A 20552-nucleotide genomic window follows, 5' to 3' on the forward strand; every position below is an offset into this window, starting at 1 on the left:
CTGTGGCACCGGAAATAACAAGCAGCGTTTAACACAGCACCCATGAGACGGCAAAAAAAAGTGTTTTCAGATAAAGTGGCTCGATGTAAAAAAAAATTCACCATGAAGTTTGAGCCTTACGTTTATGTCACCTCTTATTCTGTGAGTTTATTTGCTGGTTGCAAAGAAGAAATCCGATTACTGCCTTACTTACGTACACCCGAAGTTTTCACATTATCAGATTTTCTGCAGTTATCTGATTATTAAATATGTTTAAATGCAATCCATGTTTCTTTAAACAAAGATTATTCCTCCTTTTGTATGATGCTCTCTCACACCTACCCTACTTCTAAATTACATTTGTAAAAAAGGACTTATGAAGTATTTATGAAGGGCTTTTAATCAGCGTGATTAGTGCAAAAACAATAAAAGAACAACATATGAACAAATGTTACATGGCAGTTTGCGCACTATTACGGGAAAGGTTGGTTTTACAAGAGCTTATTCTTATGCAAATTATTTCTTCTGTAATGATAAAACAAAGACACTTTTTTTTTTATTTGTGTACTACTAAGCTCATAGTTTGTCATCACCAACTTCAAACATGATGTGTCTTAAAGCATGTTCACCACATGGGAAACATCAATAAATATGTGCTTAATAGTAGCAAAGTCAAAATGTGTTCTAAATTTTATCCAGGCACATGAAAATAAGTTTTAAAAATCTCTACCATGGAGGGTACTTTCCAAAAGCTGTATTAGCACTAAACTACTTTTTTATTTATTTATTTGTTTTATTTTTCATGATTTCTGTGCAAATGAAATAGACTTTTTCAAAAAGTCTGTTTCAAAAAATATCTGTGCTCATGTGGCTTAGCAAGTCTGTGTGTATTAACGCACATTAGTGTACACAGCTTAGGCACACATTGCTGGAGCTTGCAGTTTAAATTAAAATTAGACTCACCCCTTAAGCCAATATTGTTTATTCTATTTGCTAATCCAAAACAGCAGCCAACAACACACTATCATTAACATTTAACTATAGTTTTACTACGGTTTGGCAATTACTCACCATGCTGAGCATTTTCTGCAGTGAGCGTGTTTTCTTTAAGATGCTAAAGCATGACTGTCATGCTGTTGTGCCCAGTAAGCTCAGTTCAACACATCATGCAGTGGTTTTAGATATGGTTTTAGAGTGTACCCAAAATTTTTGACTTGATTGGTTGTGCACAACCCTGCACTGTAGTCTCTGCTATCTGTACTTTCCCTCTTTCAGTTAGGTGATTTAACATCATGAAGCCAACTAATGGATAACAAGACTTGCTGCCATTATTTTTTTATATTCAATGTTCAATCAATAAATTTGAAACAACAGATACAACAGCTCACAATAATACAAATATATGTTCTAAGTTAGCAAATCTGAAGCTCATTAAGTACTTAATGATATTATACCAGTTTGGAAAGGTACATCAAGTGGAGACACTGGTCAAATTTAAACAGCCTCTTACCAGCGACTGAAACACCAGTGGGCCATACTTGTCTGTGTTGTCGTCTAGGATGGAGAAAAGTGTGTCTAGAATGTCCTGAAGAAACTGAAAAAAGAACATGGCAATGTTAATATTTCATATTACTGCAATACCATCATTAAAGATTAACATTCAGCATTAATAGCACTTACTTTAACTATTTCCTCTCCACTAACATGGCGTAATCGACCCAGAATGTCCATAACACGATCAGGATGAGCCTTCCATTTTAGCAGCGCAAGCAAATCCACTGAGAATAGAACAGGAATGCATTAAAATGCTATAAAAGATAATGAGTTATGCTGGAGGCACGCATTATTTACGAAAGAACAATGTGCACAGTATTAAGAGTTATAAAGCATTTATAAACTACCATTCTGAGTAAGCTTGGTAGAGGAAAGCTGAGTGGAGATCCACAGAGTTTCCTTGGTACTACGCTGAAAGATGAGGCTAGAAGGAATGTTGGGGCAGCCATTGTAGTCGTCTTTACAGCAAGGCAGTCCCAAGTACAATGCATGGTTACTGAAGGTGGTGTTTTCATCACACTGGAAAACACAGATGACCATATTTAGCACACCTTTCAAAGTATCATTTCACTTGGCTATAAAACATATGCATTAGGATATGAAAACAAACAAAGCTCCTAGACCAAAAAGTCAAGAAACATAATATGGAGTATGTAAGTATAGTCAGCTAAAATGTTGATTTAAAGTGGTATGAATCCTTAACCACTAACAAGCTGAATCAACATTAGCAGTTACACCAAGCAAAGACCAAGATATTGTGGCAATCATCTGTATTGATTCAACTAAAGAGGATTTGTCCTTTGCTCCTTGTTAGAAAGCTCAGTTCTGCAGTTGAAGTACAACAGCACATCATCATAATACAGGTTTATTATGTAAGGTTTAATGTACATATAAGTAGACCCATCCATCCAATCACAGGACCCTCAAACTGCTCATTACTGTAAACACATTAATTCAGTCTTAATACTGAATTGATTTCATGTGCTTCAAGTTTATTGATTTTGTGTTCCTTCTACTTTTAATGCCCTGTGTTCTATGTGTAATGTGATTTGCCTTGTATCGACTGTATATAACCCTTCTCCTAAAGTCATGTAATGTCATTAGTATACAAGAATAAATACAAAAATTGAATTTTGGTTAAAAAAGTAACTAAAAACTGAAATGCACTGTTACTCAAGACCAATTCATTAAATACAGGCTATATTAGAGCTTAAATCACAATCTAAGAAAACACCAGATGCTGATATTGAAGACTGCTTCCTCAAATTTTGAGAGAACGAGGAAATTCAACTAATGTAATTGAAAGCAGAGGTTGTCCTGACCTTGTACACATAGAGTTCGTGACTCTCATCAGATAGTGTTGTGCCATCTTCCCTCATGAGCGGGGTAAAGGCAAAGCCAAAAAGCTTTTTTTCTCCTTTGTCTTTTGCTGTAGAAACAAGAATGACAAATATGCATTTTTCATAGTATTTTTCAATATAGAACTTCTCTAGGTCATGCTTTACATTCCATGCCAACAGAAAGCCCAATGCTTTTATAAAGTTAACAGTTAACAGAAATAAAGCTGTCCTGAATATCTTAAATCTTATAAAAAGTGAAGCTGAAAGTGTAGGATTTTGTGAAACAGGAAAGTCCTTACTAGAACAGTGTCTGAATTCAAAGCGCAGGTGAGAGCCTCGGAATCTGTCGATAGGAATGGGCAGCTTAATCACTTCACTCCAGCGAGGGCTGTTATTGTGGTAGAGGACAAAAAAACGATGCTCGCAGATATTAGGCTCCCCTGACCCCAGGCTAATGCAGTCCTAAGGCAGACAAAAGTCAAAATGTTAAAGGATTTCTTCAAGGATAGTCCCCTGGCACTGTCAAATCAGTATCCGACAAGTAAATATATATATATGTATAAAACATCTATTATTCCAAGAAAACAGAGAGAAGCTTTAAATAATCAACAAGTGGAGAGGATGGAATATTTTAGGCATTTGGAAACAATTGTAGAAATATTTTTTATATTTTTAATATTTTTTAAGTAAGAAATTTAATAGCTTAGAGATAATACATTCCTGTGGTAGTATACAGGTGTTCGGTAGGAACTGTTGTAGCTTTTTACATGGCAGTGTGTTTTGGCAGCTTTAGGGTAAAAAACACTAGTTTTCTAATATTTCAAGGAAAGTGACTTAAAGGTCATATAAACAGCACAAAGACTTTCAAGAGCAAAAAGCTAACCAAGGCACAGAGTATAGCTAAAGATCCCTCTCATCTCATCACCGCAGTGCAGAATTTGCCTTGATGCTACTTCAATACATGTCTACAATACATGTGAATTTAACATTTGATTTACTTAAGGCAGCAGCTTATTGTGCAGACCATGTACAGCCCCGCCCACTAAGTGTGCACTCATGATGCGCATGGGTTAAAAGGTGCCGTGATGTAATGGAGCCGTCAACAAAAAAGAATAATGAGAAATTGGAAGTTCAATCATGAAAAGATCTTTTCCATTAAAACAATGTACAAAGCGAGTGCACCCTGCAGCCACATTATACCATATGGCATATTTTGCACCATGTCTTCTCATTTGAGAGGATGTACTTCAACCAATTATATTAGTTTTGTTGAACATATTTTTAAATGAGCACTGAATTAAGTACTGAATGTCATGTATTGTACTGCAGTTATGTATTGTATTTTACTGTATTGCACTGTTCTGTGTTCAACTGTGTTCCTTTTCTCTGGGTATCAACTATGACTTTTTGTTTCTTAGCAGTATCTGAGCTCAGGACCAGCTTTCTCTCTAACCTTTTAGTAACTAGCAAATATAATTTCTCTAGACAGACAAAGCACTTCTCTGGATAAGAGCGTCTGCTAAATGCTGTAAATTTTAAATGTTATGCACTTTAGTAATTACTTGTGTCTGCATCAGGTTGTAGTTGGGATAATTTATACTTGAACTCTCACTTGTCACTTTCAGTAAAGGTCACTTTCAGAAAAGGTATGATGGGAAACAGTGTTTACATTTTCACAGAGAACTCTAGGCTGCTTTAATAAACATTACTAAACATTATTATCTTACTGAGACATTTTAAAACTTATTTGCCAAAACCAAATGTGTTGTGCCTGATGCTCAGCGTGTCATGAGCTGCTTCCTCCTCCTTTACAATCAAAGCAAACATGATATTTTCAACCTGCAAGGCAACATCTTCACATATTGTTTTAGTGAAATGATCAACTGATCCTGAGATTAAATAATTGTGTTGATAAATATTATTTCAGAACCCCAGAGAGTCGCATGTTGCTATCTAGGCTGTGTATGTTCTTAGCAACGTCTTTTGAGACTAATGCAAATTTACACCTGGTTTTAAATGCCGGAAAAAAATCCACACAAAATTGGCTGCCTTAAGTTGCTGAAATTTTACTGAATCAAACAAAATATGTAATCAGCCGCACTTCAAACATCTCCACCTTTTTTTTTTTGTGCCATCCTCTTGCATTTTGCATGGCCCTCTCTCAAATGCATATGCATGAGGGAGAGAAGCGCATTCCGCGTTCCTCCATGCGTGTGGCACAGAAATGGCATGGAACAACTAAAAACAATTTTCCACTACTGTGCACAATCAAGTTGATCTTATTTAATAGAGGTGACAAGTATGTAATTCCTCAAAGACATACTTTGAGAATTTCTCCGTCAGCGTAGAGCACATACACGGTGACCTCAATATTCTTCTGAACACTCTTCCCTCCTCTCTCAAAGTCCCCTCTCTCCAAGGTGAGGTACAAGTCATTACGGATGTCACCTAAAACATCAACAAAAATACATGTCAGTGGGTACACAGAGAGACAGGAGACTTACTTTAAAAAAAAATGCTAGAAAATCAGAGGCAATTCCGTAAGTGAAGGACATATTCACAACATTGCATTCTTTGTTCTACCACACTTTATAAATTACTTAATTTCACTGACAATTCAAAGCCTGAAATGGCAAACAGTCCATCTCAAAAGGCAGAGTAAACGCTCACAGCATAAGCTTACTTAGGCTTATGCTGCAATTCAGAGAGACAGAGATTGATTGTATCAATTCTAGTAAGGCCAGTTTAGATCAACAAATCTGCACATTCGTTTCATACAATTTTGCAATGAAAACCAATAATGTTTCTTTTACAACCACATTTCCAAAAAAGTTGGGACGCTGTGAAACATAAATAAAAACAAAATGCAATGATGTGCAATTCATTTAAACCCTGTATTTCATTGAAAATAGCCTTCTATACAGCCTACTTGGTTAAATATAAAAGACATGACATTTTTGTGAATATGCCACAAAGAAAAGTTTCCCGCAGTCCTGTGATTGGGCTTTAAACGATTATATAGTGTATTACATCTAGTATACCAAAGTTGTGCTCTTAGTAACCACACATTTTGTTCTTCATTCACAGACCTTACTCCCACAATTTTACCAAACGTCTCATTATCATCTCACAAAATGGCATGACTAACAATAATGTTATATCTCTGATGTCACTACAGCACTTTCAAAAGCTAGACCCAACATTCCCACAGAGCACAACGGTCCTCCTCCTGCGATCCTCTGTGTGTAAACACCATGCTAATCAGACCCTGATCCCTCTAGTGACGTTGTCCATTATTGATCTCTTTCAAATGCTTCACCTATCCACCCACAGCCTCTACACTACTGAGCTTCATTAGCTGTCACAGCACCCTGAGTAATTACCATGGATTTCAAGGTTGGTGCAGTGGTCACTGTTACCACTAAACTCAGGAACAATATCAGGTTTTGACTGTGGCAAAAAAAACAAACAAAAAAAAGGCAGCAGCATTTCATTGAAGCCAGAACCGCACAGCATGTCTGCCAATAATTATGAAGTAAAGACAGTGTGCCTTAAAGCGAAACCTGATTATGAAAATGACAATATTCTATCATTATCTAAATATATTCCTTACTCAAGCTTAAACGTAGTTCAGGACAGAATAGGCTACTATAAAAAGACCAGTTAAACTTTTTTTTAGTTGTCTCTCATTAAACTCAAGCTACCAATTAAAGTGTGGATATTATATGACCAGTACATTCTGCTTTTGCATATCTTTTTTAGGTGAAGTCTAGTTTTCGCACATATTGAAATACTTACCTATGTATTTAAAAAACATGCAGAATTTCAGTAGGCAAGAAACTTCAAAACCTGTTTTTCAAATTACAATGTACCACCTGTTGTTGTGTCTGCAGCTAAACATATAGTCACATGAATAATGCCTGAGTAAAACAGTCAACACGCTAGCTGTTTGAAACTGCGGTAAAATGCTGCTTAATGATAGTATGTTTCTACTACTTCCTAATGTTTTGTCTATAGGGCTCAATCCCTTGTCAAACGTGTGGTTCACATTTCAAATGATAATTCTGATGAACTTGAAAGAAAGCAGCACTTCAAAGCCACTTGCAAATACACAGAGGGGGACACAGTAAGGCGCATAGGGATGTAATCTGAATCAGACTGTGGTGGAAAATGGAGCAAACGTCGCCAGGGCTCTTTTTAGAAACACTGTCCAGGATGGACAGCAAACTGTGACAGTCTGAATAAACCTCCGTCCATTTGTCTGCTCTACTGACAGTACCCCACAGTTACAGGCCCCGATAAAAATGTTATCTGGCAGCAGCAGACCAGCTCCCTGCGCGTGATGCGTTTCGTTGGATTGAGCCCAGCCTAGAGTGCCTCTGTAATGGGCTACCGCACACTGCATTAGACTCTCCTCTCCACTGGTTTGGTGTTATCCAGGTCTATCAAATCCATATAAAGCTCTCTATTCAGGCAGCTCAGCAACATGCTCAACCCTGCCAAACAATTCCCATGCATCCAACCACAAACGGACAGAGGACAGCTCATAAAAGTTCCCACTGTGATAAAGAACTAAATGCACTGCCAATGCAAAGAGGTTTAGACCAGAAATATGGAGGTGACAAGACCTAGGCTGCTTTAAAAACCACAGCATTTTTATACATTGTATCTGCTGCAAATGTGGTATACATAATTATCACAGACAAAAATTTTTAGTTAATTCTCTAATAACGGAAGCCAAGACTTTCTTAAGCAATAATTTTGGTCTTTGAATCAATAGGCTTTGTTCTTTCTGTAAGTACAAGTCAATATAATTGTCTGTAATAATCCACTGTACAGATGCAACTGATAGACATTAGGATAAAAAAATTCTTCTTTTAGACCAAGATCAATTCTTCATAAAACAACTACACATATAAATCAGGGTTAGCAGTGTTAAGAACACATTTGGTTAAAATTAGCTATGGAAATTGCACTGCTGTTAATAAGACATTAAGAGCCACAGCAAGCAGCAGAGATTCAGGCACGGGCACTTCTGTGTTACACTTACAGTCATCTATCGTTGTTTCTTAAAGGGCACCATGAGAGAGGAAACAGGGATGTAAAAGGAGAGAGACACATGAACATGATTTTAGAGAGGGAGGAAACCATAAAGATCAGTAAATCACTATACACTGCTGCTTTTTGACTCTCACATGTTCACAAGCATTACCCTGGTAAATTATTCAGGATTCTGCAATTCTATGCTGCAGTTCCCCTTTGCTGTTTGTCACTGAACTGTATTAAGCTATTTCATGCAGATGGCATGAACACAAACAGGTTTTGAAAGTCTGCTGTGTCAAATTAACATTTCTTAACAGTCTGTAAAAGCTTCCTTCTAATTGCTGACTTACAGTGCATTCTAATATTGTTTGACACAAGTTGTTCCCAGCCCGAAAACGTAATCCCAATTTGGGATTACATGTTAGCTATCTGCCACATTCAATCTTACAAAGCAGCAAAGTCAATGCTGCAATTTGGAATAACATTATATAGGGGTTCTTCCAGGCATTCCGGTTCAATAGATTCTAAGCTTCCTCTTAGAAATGCATACATAACAACTGCATGGAGCCAGGAGCTCTCTGGGCCTTATCGACTTATTGGCTTTTTCAAAATGCTGAATTTAAAGAACCTGGCCTTGCCTGTGATTATAATTGAACCAGCTTGGCTAGCTCGATATGTGGAAGATAAACCCATCTTTTTAGCTGTTATGAGGCTGAGCTCAAATTCTAAGACAATCTTGAGAAGATGGGCACACACAATAGAAGGTGCTGAATGGAATGCTGATTGGGACAAACACATATCACTTAGATCTGCAGCCGCCTCAGAGCAGATGGAGAAGCAGCCTGTCTTGGGTGGGCTGCTGCATTTGAGAAAAGCGACGAGAGGACTAGCTTTGCTTCAAACAGCACATAGTTGAGTGCCGTCAAAATGGGGATTGTTGTGGGAATTGTTATGTGTGCTGAGACTCTGAAAGGAATGAGTCAGAATTCTTGAAGTAGACACACTGGTATAAATAATGTTAGCGTTATTAATAGCATAGGCTTGCTGCTGAGTCACAGGGATGGCACTTTTTTAATGTGGCTTTCTGTGGTCTGTCTAGCCCAACAGGAGATTTCAGGTGTAGGGAAGAGAACAGATACAAGAAAAATTATAGGGTTATATCCCTTTGCAATAACAATATTCATAGCTGTCTGTAATTTGTTTAATTAGCCTATTTCTGATTGTTACTACATAATCAGGTAAGTGTTAAAAGACCGATTTCATTTTAATGATTATAATGACAAAAACAAGTCCAAAGCATACTGCTTTAATACTGCACTTAGCATTCTCTGACTACTAAAATTTTGCCATTTTGTAATGATAATAATACCACAGGTGTGCAATAAAATTAAATGTAACAACATTATTGAACTCCATTGTGGTGCTAAAAGTTTCACTTGGAAAATCTCTGAGAACATGACAAAAACACATACATCTTCAGTTTGGTATAAAACATGTTTGGGCTTGTAAAACTGTACAATTAATAAGAATTTAACTCCCTTTGCTGCAATGCTTGCTCTGCTCATCCTGCCTTCAACGAAGACTAAACATAAGACTAAACATAATACACCAGTCAAAGTGCTCACCTGGCATGATGACATCAGGGAAGCCCAGTTTGCGTGTGATGGCGACACAGCGATTGAAGATCATGGGGTTCTCCCGGCGGACCTGTTCCATCTCTCCTCTGAGCAGCTGCAGGGAGATGATCAGACCTGCCCAATTGGAAAGAGAGATGGACAGATGGACTGAAATGTAAAGGGACGAAGTCAATTATGCTGCCATGCTCCTGTGCAATGCAGAATTCAAAGATCAAAGGCTACATTCACATTATAAGCCTCCCTGCTCAATTTCAATTTTTTGAAATCTTTCCACCGTGACGTTTCACATTTATTTGTGTAACTGATCCATACTGACCATTTGGTAAACACATCCCTTCCATGAAAGGACCTTTTTAAATGTCACATACATAATTGACATGCATCATTAATAACAAGGCATAGTACTTGTGAGGCAATTCGTCATTACAAGAGTGACCCAGCTGCACAAGCCTTCATAGCAAAGATTATACTGACAGCTCATTCATGATTAAGACAAGAAGGTGAAAAAAGGCCAGATGCATAGCTTTTTGCAGGTTTTCTTTGTGCATGATGAATTTGTGACATGTGCATGAGCAGTGAAGTATGATGTTATGATCACAAGGCCACATTTTAGATATTTATGCAAGCTAGGAGCACACACAAAGTGACTGAAATATGATCTGAAAAGAGGACAAAAACATATATGTCGTTGATGAGAAGCACCAAAAGCTATTTCAGTGCTGGTTGCATGCTCTTTTGGAGAATTTGCTAGCCTGCTAAAAGTTACTATGTGAGTGAGTTACAAGACAAGTCCATGAGGTGCTTTGCATCTAACATACAGGCATTGAAATTAAGTATGGACATGTCTCCATAAGCAGTAATGTTTCTGGGTCTATTAAATATGTAATTGACCCAGATCACCTTGAACAGTTCAGAAAGTAGAATCTCAAACCTTTACACAACTCTATCCAATATGGACCCCTCACATTATGATAGTCTTAAGCTAACATGGGAGAAAGATCTAGGACTGACGTTTGATGATGATGTCTGGTCAAATATTTGTAATGGGATCTTTCCTAAATGTACTTCTACTAACGTCCATGAACAAAACTTTAAACTTTTTCATAGGCTGTATCTTACCCCAGTCCGTCTGCACAGGATATTCCCTAACACCTCAAACATGTGCTTTAAATGCTCTGCCGATGTGGGCACGGTTCTACATGTTTTATGGTCATGTGTCAAACTACAGAATTACTGGAGGGAGATTCATTTGGCCATACAAGAAATAACTGGCATACAATTTGCTAAGTCTCCAGAAGTGTATCTCTTAAATGCTGTGGATCCCTCACTGGACAAGGATACCATTAGTATTTTACATATTTTATTCTATCTCGCCAGAAAGTGTATTCTGTTATTATGGTCAAAAACTGATTCCATCCAAAAAGATGTGGCTGAAGCAGATTGACAAATGGTTACCTATGGAAAACCTACGAAAATACGAGTTGCACCAGAACTCAGAAAGATTTATCAGAATTTGGTCCCCTTTACAATCTGGAAAAGGCCAACTGAAGTTCTTTCTAGGCACTCATCTGTACAACTGAACATCCTATTATGTTTTGTCCCTTCTCTGTTCAGACACAGCACTGGAAGAAGAAAAACTGTTTTTATACTTTCTATATTAAGAGACACAAATTTTATTTTATTTTAATTTTATTTTACTGTTTGTATTATACTGTTACCCCGGACTCTGTACTTTTGTATATTCTTGTATTTTTTATATTATGGCAAATAATGTAAAACCCAATAAACAGTTGATAAAAAAAAGAAGCTTGCCAGCTTGCTAACTTCGAATATTAAGAGGAACTATTTACCAAATGGTATGTTTGAATTCCTAACCTGCATTTGGGCCAAGACTTTGTGGCTGTGAATTGCTAGGAAAAATAGAAGGAGGGCTGGTTCTATAGCAGTGCATATTGTTACCTAAAATTTGAGAATATACAAAATTCAGTGTTAACTTTTTTTCCTAACCTGCCAAGTCAGGCAAGTGACCTGAGTGTTTACTGTCCCGAACCAACTTTATTATAAAAACAATCACATTAAAACTCTCAATAAACGGAACATTCACATTTGTATGAAAAAAAAAAAATGTAATTGACCAATCTATACCAACTGACTAATCTGTGCTATGTCACAGGAAAGCACAATCTCTGAATGAGTCACAACATCAGTCTTAAATGTTCAAACGGTCTGTGATGTGCAGGCATTTCCAGTGCTAGTCTGGCAACACTTCAGCTCAGAGCATCCAATGTGTTAGATTAAAACACCACCCTGGTCAGACATTTCAAAACAACTGAGACTCCAAGAATGGAGTCCTCCAGAGGATTGGGGGGGTGGGCATTTCATTTACAAAGTGCATTTTCATTTAGCCACCAAGACGAGAGCTGCTTTCAATCATTTAAACCCCCCAATGCTCAAGGTAATCTAAATGTAGGGCTTTAAGGTTTCATGCATTTTGCACAGTTCCCCATAGAGACCTCCAAGCTAGTGCCTCTTCAGTAACTCCCACATAGTGCTGAGACACAGAGTTTGATTTCAGTCCACAGAGACATTTTCAAGCCCACAGCCCACCAGCTATACGGGAGGTCAGAATAATTAGAATTATGCACTTTCAGAATCGAGTGAGCCCCAGTTGACTGTATGGGTGATTTTGTGAATTAGTTATTTGTATTAATGGAGTTATTCCCTTTCACTTTCTTTCCTTTTACATGCATTTCCATACATCTGCCCAAGAACACAATATGTTACAATTATCATCAATTGTCATATGGACAATCAAACAAATCCTGTAAGGAACAGTAACCATGTGCCTTAAAAGGGTAATGAGGCTAACGATGAATTACAATTGTGTTAGCATGTTAGTTAATTAGTAAGGATAATGAGCTTTGGTTCATTGCTACAGTGTACTGAACTGTAATGAACTCAGAAACAACCTGTTTTTATGTGTGCCACTTCAATATAAAGAATAACATCACTGTTCTCTTTCATGCCATTTGATTAAAAAGCATTTATTTCTCAAAGTACGTTATCTGCCTTTCAGCTCTCATTCTGGGAAATGACAGTTCCTAAGTTATACAGTTTAAGGAGGTGATGACATACCGTGTCAGTGGTGGTTCTGATGGCCTTACTCCTGAGTACCATTGAGTGATCAAAGTATGTTCTTTGGCTTCTACTATTCTACATTCTTAAGAAGATTGCATTTGAGGGTGATGACACTGTAGTGCAATCCTGCCGATTCTTTCTCTGGACCCCCTACACACTTATAAAAGTCTGTGACTTCACACACACTTAAAAGGAAGTGCCAGTTTAGGGGGCTGGGCTGCAGCTATTGACCCAGTAGCAGACAGCAGTGTGTGGTGGCAGGTCGATTTGTCAGGGCAAATTATTCAACGACAGTATCTGTCAGGCTTCCCTTACCAGTCCCAAATTGTATCATCTCTGTTTCACACACTGTGCAACATACTTCTATTTATAGATAACATTTACAAATAATAGTATGTCATACAATGTCAGAAACCACATAAGCAAGTCCAGATTAGGCATAAGCTTCCACTATTTAACCCTGTAGCTCCAGCACAAAATAAAAGAAACAAGTCTTGGTTAATCAACTTTGATCATTTGAGAAAACTTGTGTAAATATGATTTTTCACTGCACTGTTCCTTTAACAATATGACCATTACACATTCAGTGTGTATAGTGTTTATACCTCCCTAGAAAGTAGAAAACATACCATAGTTAGTGCTGGGAGCAGTGTATTTGGTGCTGGACTTGCGGATGATGTTTTCATGAATCTGGTACCACTCATTCTCGTTGTTACAACTGAAAAAAAATAAGAAGAAAGAGTAAGTCAATTATGAGCACAAAAAAGGCAGTGCAATCAACATGGACTGAGAGGGCGGAGATCTGCTATCAGGCAGAGTTTTAGTATTCTAATGGGCTGAGCACTCAACCTTGGAGCCTACACACAGCTAAGAGCCCAATCATTCAAACAGAGAATGAACACTGCAGACAAGTTTTCTCATAAAATAAAGAGCTTCTTTATTAGATGAAAAATAATACGCCCACTAAGGTTGTTCACCAAAATGAATATATATATATATATATATATATATATATATATATATGCATAGGCATGCATTGAGATATGGATAAACATCATCATTGTATTTGTTGTAGTTGTTTCATGTATTTATTGTTTAGTATTCAGACACCGTTGAAAGGTTTAATGATTTTCCTTTTGTACTGTACTTGTTTGTGATGGCAGTATCTAAAGTACAAAATTCGTACAATGAACATATGAACCATAGTAAACTTTTCACATGCTGGCCCCATGCATCCTATACAATTATACAAAAAATAGTTAAGAAGAGAGAAGAGTAATGTAAATTAATCCTGTTAACACTAAACCTGAGTACTGGATTGTGAATATAAAGCTCTTAGCTGTATTGAACTTAACTAAAGCTAGGACAAAAAGTAGGTAAACGTAGAGCCAAGATGACAAAGCTGTCATTAACTTTTTGCAATGGTGGGCATCATCGCACTCCACACCGAAAGCAGAGAGTTGAGGTACTTGCGCCTAGCATTGCACAATGCTGTGGGATTAGCAAATACTAGCTGCCGTAGGCTAGCTGTTGGAAGTCAGAAGGGATGCAGTTCTCCGCCTAGAGGAAGCAAAGTTTCCTTAATGGCTGATGAAGCGTCACACAGCCTGACACTGCAGATGATGAGGGACCTTAGTGAGGAAGATAGCTCCCCAGGTCCAAGGCATGTAATGGTAGAGCTTGTGCTAGCTGTTTTAGTCACAGGGGCAGGGCTTTGTGGGATCTCACACTGAGTCCTGTTCTGTGCTCTAGCAGAGCATCAGGGTCGAACAAGGCCTGTCACTTATGCAGACTCGTTCAGCATTTCATTACATACATATACACTGTATACAACCAAGGGGAGAGGTGGCAGAAACACTAACTGTTGCTGATAAAGTAGGAATACCATTTTGGCTTAATGGTGGCCAGAAAAAATGGTAAAAAGGTGAAATATAAATCAATTAACTGGACAAAAAAAATAAGGACACAGTCAGAATTGGCCGATTTTCAGTCTTTATACACAATCGTACTGATACTGTTAAAAAGTATCAAAATTAAATTAAAGATTTAACCACATTCTAACCACAATTAAAATGCCATCTCACATTTACAGCTGGAATTGTATTCAACAACCTTAATCAGAAACTATTATTATTATTATATTGTGTCATATATGTGAAGCATTACTCTTCAAAAACAGTCCTGTGGCATTCCCTTTAGTCATCTCATTTCCTAGCACTAACAAAGCATGAAATATTCCAGCAAGTTCATTTGTTTTTGTATTTCATTTTCCATCATATAATCACAAAAAACATATCAATAATCAGAATTTCATGTAGAAACGTTTTAAAGCAGGCTTTTTTTGTCAGTTAGGATGATGCTAATTTTCCATTCGCACCAAGATAATGGAGACCCTGTAGTAGTACTGTGTTTAATATTACTTTTGTCAGTTTTGGCATTTGAAGCTTGAAAGATGTACATGTAACATACTCTTTACTTTGACTTTATTACACTGACCATTACATTTCAGCTGAAAGTTTATGTCTCAATAATAGTGGAACCTGTTGGCCTGTTAGTCAAAATCAGGTTAATTTATACATATGTTTACTGTAATTTAGGACTGTTTTCTTCATATATGTGTGATTTCTGACTGCGAGTTCTCATGCATTTGAGCATACTCTGCTGTTATATGCTGTAGCTCATTCTAAACCTTATCCCTACCAGAAAAATACTAGGACTCATATCTGTAAAGGCAATAAGAACCATATTAGTCTGGCATGCAATGCTTTATATGAAAAGTGCATGCAAGTCCATGAATTTGGTAGGACTGTGTGCAAAGTGTGAGTTTTGCGTGAAAAAATAAATTAATAATGTTATTGTTATGCTTATTGCTTTTTAAATATTAATGATCAGTGCATCCCTAGAAAAAAGGATTCAAATATCAACTACAATCCCTGAGACCAACAGACAGCAGGGTCAAAACAACTTAAAAAATGGAAACGCAGTCAATCTAAAAGTGTTTGATGACTTATCAAGTGCTGAGTTCTATATGTTTCCACCACTAGGTGTCCCTGCTAAACTTACAGACTTAAATCCCTCTCACTGGCTCGCTCTCCCTCCCACCCTCTTTTTCATGCATGTGCACATGCACATACAGATACATTAAAACACAAAACATCACTGCAACAAATCCACCCCTACCTACCTCCATATATATTTCATAGCACAGTGATGCAATGCATGCTAAGTGCTGTATGGTTTGTGACAATTTGGTTTGTGTGTGGTTGCTTACAGTTATTTCGGGGAAAATATTATGTATGCCATTTTAAATTGTCAAGATTTTATGCATGAGGCCTATTCAAAAAGACATAAATACCTCAATGCCTTTAATTACGACTCCTCTGTTCATCCCTATGACCTTACAGATAAACATCTGCACCCTTAGCAACTAAGAGGACACCAGGTGCACATTAGGGGGACAGATCACTTAGGCTCTGTCGCCAACCAGCATGTCAAAAAGAGCAAGAAACTGCCCAGAAGGCTCATTTACATTTACAGCATTTGGCTGATGCTCTTATCCAGAGCGACTTACAATTTTGATTATTTTTACATAGGTAGGCCAAGGCGGTGTTAGGAGTCTTGCCCAAGGACTCTTAGTATATTGGTATAGTGTAGGGTGTTTGCCCAGGTGGGGATTGAACCCCAGTCTACAGTGTAGAAGGCAGAGGTGTTAACCACTACACTATCCCAACCACAAGCTCAACCACATGCTCAAGCTCATAGTTCAGACTTCCAACACAGTCTAAAAAAAAAAAAAGCTTCACACTTCATATCACCAAACTTAATGGTACCACTATACCAGTGTTAATGCATCTGAAGGGTTTGAAAGGTTTGGAGGGGTAATGTTGAATGGAAAGAAGGTTGGCTTGAGGTTTCAAGTGCTGATCAGGTCTGACACTTCTGCGCGTTTAGGAAGGGAGGCTGAAAATAACTCAACCCCCCAGCCAGAAACAGTCCAGTCCATCACATTAGATAACAAACTCTTAAGTACTTTCTTAAACATTTGAGCATCAAAATCACCACCAATCCAGATTTTTTTCTTTTTTATTTTTGAAAAAGTGTGTAGCCTAAGGTTCTATGCTGTATTCAGGAAAATATTAATAGTCATCCTAAATGCTTCTTGGGGCCAAGAGAAACAGTGACAGAGCAAATGGCAGTCTTTCTCTCCTACGTCTCTTCTACGCTCACAGCAACATGAGCCCAGGGCTTGATACCACATGATTACCTGTCAGCATGAATGCTGGGTATCACAAGAAAGTGTTGCTGGTTGTTCACCCCCATCTTTTTTTCTCTTTACCAGTTCTGCTTGTTCCCAAGACAAGAAAAGGGATGACATTCTCTGCATTGGTGCACACAAAGGTAATGGAAGTCTATGATGGAGGGAGCTGCGAGTGAAATGTCTGCAACACATTTTGGCAGGAGGATTTTCAAGGCTCTGAGCTCAGTGCACTGTGTGTTGTGTTCCACGGTGAAGCAAGTATTCTGCCAATAGGTTGTACAGTGTAGCAGTGTGCAAAAGTCCAAATTATTAATCTTTCCAAGGTCTGGACTTTGGAATGGTCAGTCCATTGTTCTGAGAAAACCTTTTGCTTAATTAATAAATTTTTCTATTTCCTTTTCTCAGTAATGGCTTCTTCACAGCTACACACCATTTTCAGACCCATGAGGTTGAGTTGTCTCTTCAAAGTAGAAGGATGGATTTTTCAGATCTGAAGCAAAAGTGGATCTGATTTTCTCCTCTCTCTTGAAGATGAAAGCTTTAAGTGCTGTTTATCTTACGGGGACAGTTTAAACTATAGGTTCCAAAACCTGTTTTCACACTTATTTTTATCTGACTTTCCCTTTACTTCTGCAAATGGATCTTATATCCAATCTCCTCAGAAATTACTCATTAAAATGTATAACATACTTAATGGCCATTTTGAATGGAAATTGAATAAATACAGGATGGTCTCCTGATTTTTGCCCACTACATTATGTATCAACTATACAGTTCAGAAATAGAACCTATTGGGGCTATTTAGATTGTGAGATACAATGAGACCTCAGCAAAGCAGAAATTAATTTCAGAATGGTCATTATTTATCTACAGTACTGTACGAAAGTCTTAGGCCCCCAAGACACATTTTCAAAATCTATTCATTTGTGTAGCATGTGCTTATTTGCTGAGAAAATATAATATTTGAATAAACAAAATTTACAAAATATTAATTAATTATGATTTTATATATATATATTGATTGATTTTATGGATGTTAGTGTCTTTGTTTAACCTTGGTGTGAAAGTAGAGGAGGCAATGGATAGGGCAAGATGGAGGCAGATGATCTGCTGTGGCAACCCCTAAAGGGAGCAGCCGAAAGAAGAAGAAGAAATGTCTTTGTTTAACCATTTCCAAGCCTCTCCTCGAGGAAGCCCAGTATTGTATGTAGTTAAAAAGCAGCTCCTGGTTTGACCAATCAGTGCTTCAGTAAATTGTGCTCATGGTGTCATTGATGATATTAACAAGTCTCTGTGGCGGCTGTGAAGGTGTCAAGGAAAATATGGACCCAAGAAATTCTTGTTACTTTTTATTGTTTTTATGTTTGTTTGAATTATGAATCTGACTTTATTTTAATGTATATTGTGATAAACTCACTCCTGAGGTAAATTGTTTAAAAATTTGCCTAGATGCCTAAACCTTTCACACTACTGCATATAACACCCACTCTATCTTCAGGTTATCCTAAAACATAAATAAATGGGTACTAAGTGACAAATCAATTTATGCGGAAATAATTGACTGGTAAAATTTTTAACCATAATCTGTAGCAGGATTAATTAATCTTAGAGGGCCCAGTGTACAGCACATTTTGGTGATTTCCCTGCTCAAATATAGATGAGTAACAAATTTGGTAGGTGTATTTACCAAACTCTGTGCATTGGTCTCTGACACTTCACCTGTAAATCAACCTTAATGCAGGGTTCACACACAACCCTGCTCTACACACCTGATTCAGCTAATCAAGGACTTTAAGGCAGTCATTTGTTGGATGTTCCAGAACAGGTTAGAAAGTAGTTCTTCAGGAGCACTACCAGGAGGGTTGGTGATCACTAGTTTAGTGTTTTCCTGGCATAATGCACCTGACTGAACTCAGAACTTGTGCCTATGTGAGATGGATAGCTTCAGTGAACACTGATTTGGACACCTCTGCTCTATGGGTTACTGTGTAAGTTATGTTCCGAAAATCTCCATTATACACCATTAAGACAAGCTATACTTCACCAGGCCTCAGCTGAAAACACATGGAAGCTATAAAGGTAGATTGAGATGGTATTCTCCACAAAGACTTAAAACACATAATCAAAACACAATATCTATTTGTAAAGTGTAGTAATACCATTTCAGTGCATTAGCAGACTTTAACAGTAAGAGTCCTCTGACTCCTAATGCTACATTCCTCCATACACTGTAAAATGTTTCAATTGTAAGTTCCTCATATCAGAGGGCATGCCATATGCTATAAATGTTAATGTAAAAATGTAAACTTGGCATTACAAAAAACCTTAGCACCAAATGTGCAAAGAAGAAGAACAGAAGAAATAGTTTGCACTGAGAGACAAGAGAAAAAAAAATATTTTCTAAACTCTCTCAAATGATCAGCAATAGCTAATTTCCACACAAACTCACACAAAGTCAGTGTTCTAAGTATGTCATCAATCACTAATGGGCTCAATGGAGCATTAGCCCTGCATTTTCATGACAAATTCACCACAACAGTACAATCTTTTATCACAGAGACACTCCAGCCTCTAGCATGAGTGTGTGCTTCTGTGTATGCTGTAGACACTCACGTGTAAACTTTGAGTACAAAGTCTTTCTCCTCCTTGAGTTCAGAGATGGTTTGTAGCACGTCGCTCATGGCCAACACGGCACAGCCGTAGGGCCGTCTGTAATGTACATGAGGAGGACCCTTCTTCGAGTCATTCAGCAGCATCCTCCCTGCAAACAGAACCAGTAAATTAGCATGCCAACATTCAAACATTCTACACCGCCAGGGAAACGGCTGAGGCCATTACATCACAGTCAAATCAATATTGTTGGAACACTGAAGTCAAGTCAGTCCCATAAATCTTGAGACTGCATTTCTGGAATGCCACTGCTTAAGAGTTTTTTCTAATCTAACACAACTGATACCAGTCATAGAACGCCTGAATATCTGCTGATTTATTGAACTGGGTTTGTCAAATTAAGAAAATTTGCTAACCAGCAGTGCTGTGGTCCCTATGGAACAATATTAATGTCACTTCATGGGACTGTATGTAAAACGTGAAAATAAAATGAAATGACTGTTTCTGATGATTTTTTTATTTCCTAATTTTCATTTATTTAGATTTTTCATATGGATTGCAGAAACTAGTCAACTAGCCAACTAATAATTCCACAAGGTGCTGCTGTGCACAGCAGACAACTATTCAACGACAGTGCCTCAGTTTAGTAATGAAACACAGTGGCTAACAAAAACATTAAAGACTTTAGAAGCAGTCTGGCTAAACACAAAGCCCAAAGGACTTAATTACTGTAAAAATACTACATTATATGAAACCAATTCCACTGCAGGATGTGCAAAACCACAATGCAATACAAGCCAGACCAGACAAAGCAACTTTGGCTATTGGAAACTTGAAAAGGGCTATTTAACTGACATGTAAAACAACCAATCATAGATTGTTTAGTGTGATGTGTGTGCAATGAAAACAAAGCTACATGGTTTATCAAGAATTAAGGATCTTTTTACTTTTTGTGGCTTCAAACTAAACTCTTAGATAGCTTTTAAACAGGAC

At 37.5% G+C, this 20552-nt stretch overlaps 1 protein-coding gene across 14 annotated transcripts in view; it reads right to left on the reverse strand.

The window, feature by feature from the left end:
- dock3 (dedicator of cytokinesis 3) overlaps positions 1-20552 on the reverse strand; it is a 210653-nt gene that overhangs the window by 38782 nt on the left and 151319 nt on the right. For 9 of the 14 annotated variants that reach the window (XM_017713326.2, XM_017713325.2, XM_017713324.2 and 6 more), the window contains 10 exons: positions 19563-19710; positions 13321-13409; positions 9542-9667; positions 7924-7941; positions 5197-5321; positions 3173-3335; positions 2856-2962; positions 1881-2052; positions 1660-1757; positions 1490-1573 (listed from right to left, as the gene is read on the reverse strand). In XM_017713326.2, coding sequence (XP_017568815.1) covers positions 1490-1573; positions 1660-1757; positions 1881-2052; positions 2856-2962; positions 3173-3335; positions 5197-5321; positions 7924-7941; positions 9542-9667; positions 13321-13409; positions 19563-19710 — 1130 coding nt within the window. The remainder of the gene's footprint in view (positions 1-1489; positions 1574-1659; positions 1758-1880; positions 2053-2855; positions 2963-3172; positions 3336-5196; positions 5322-7923; positions 7942-9541; positions 9668-13320; positions 13410-19562; positions 19711-20552) is intronic. The other 5 variants (XM_037532171.1, XM_017713331.2, XM_017713329.2 and 2 more) reach the window with 1 other exon arrangement.

The sequence above is a fragment of the Pygocentrus nattereri genome, chromosome 21, assembly GCF_015220715.1.
Source record: "Pygocentrus nattereri isolate fPygNat1 chromosome 21, fPygNat1.pri, whole genome shotgun sequence".
NCBI classification, from domain to species: domain Eukaryota; kingdom Metazoa; phylum Chordata; class Actinopteri; order Characiformes; family Serrasalmidae; genus Pygocentrus; species Pygocentrus nattereri.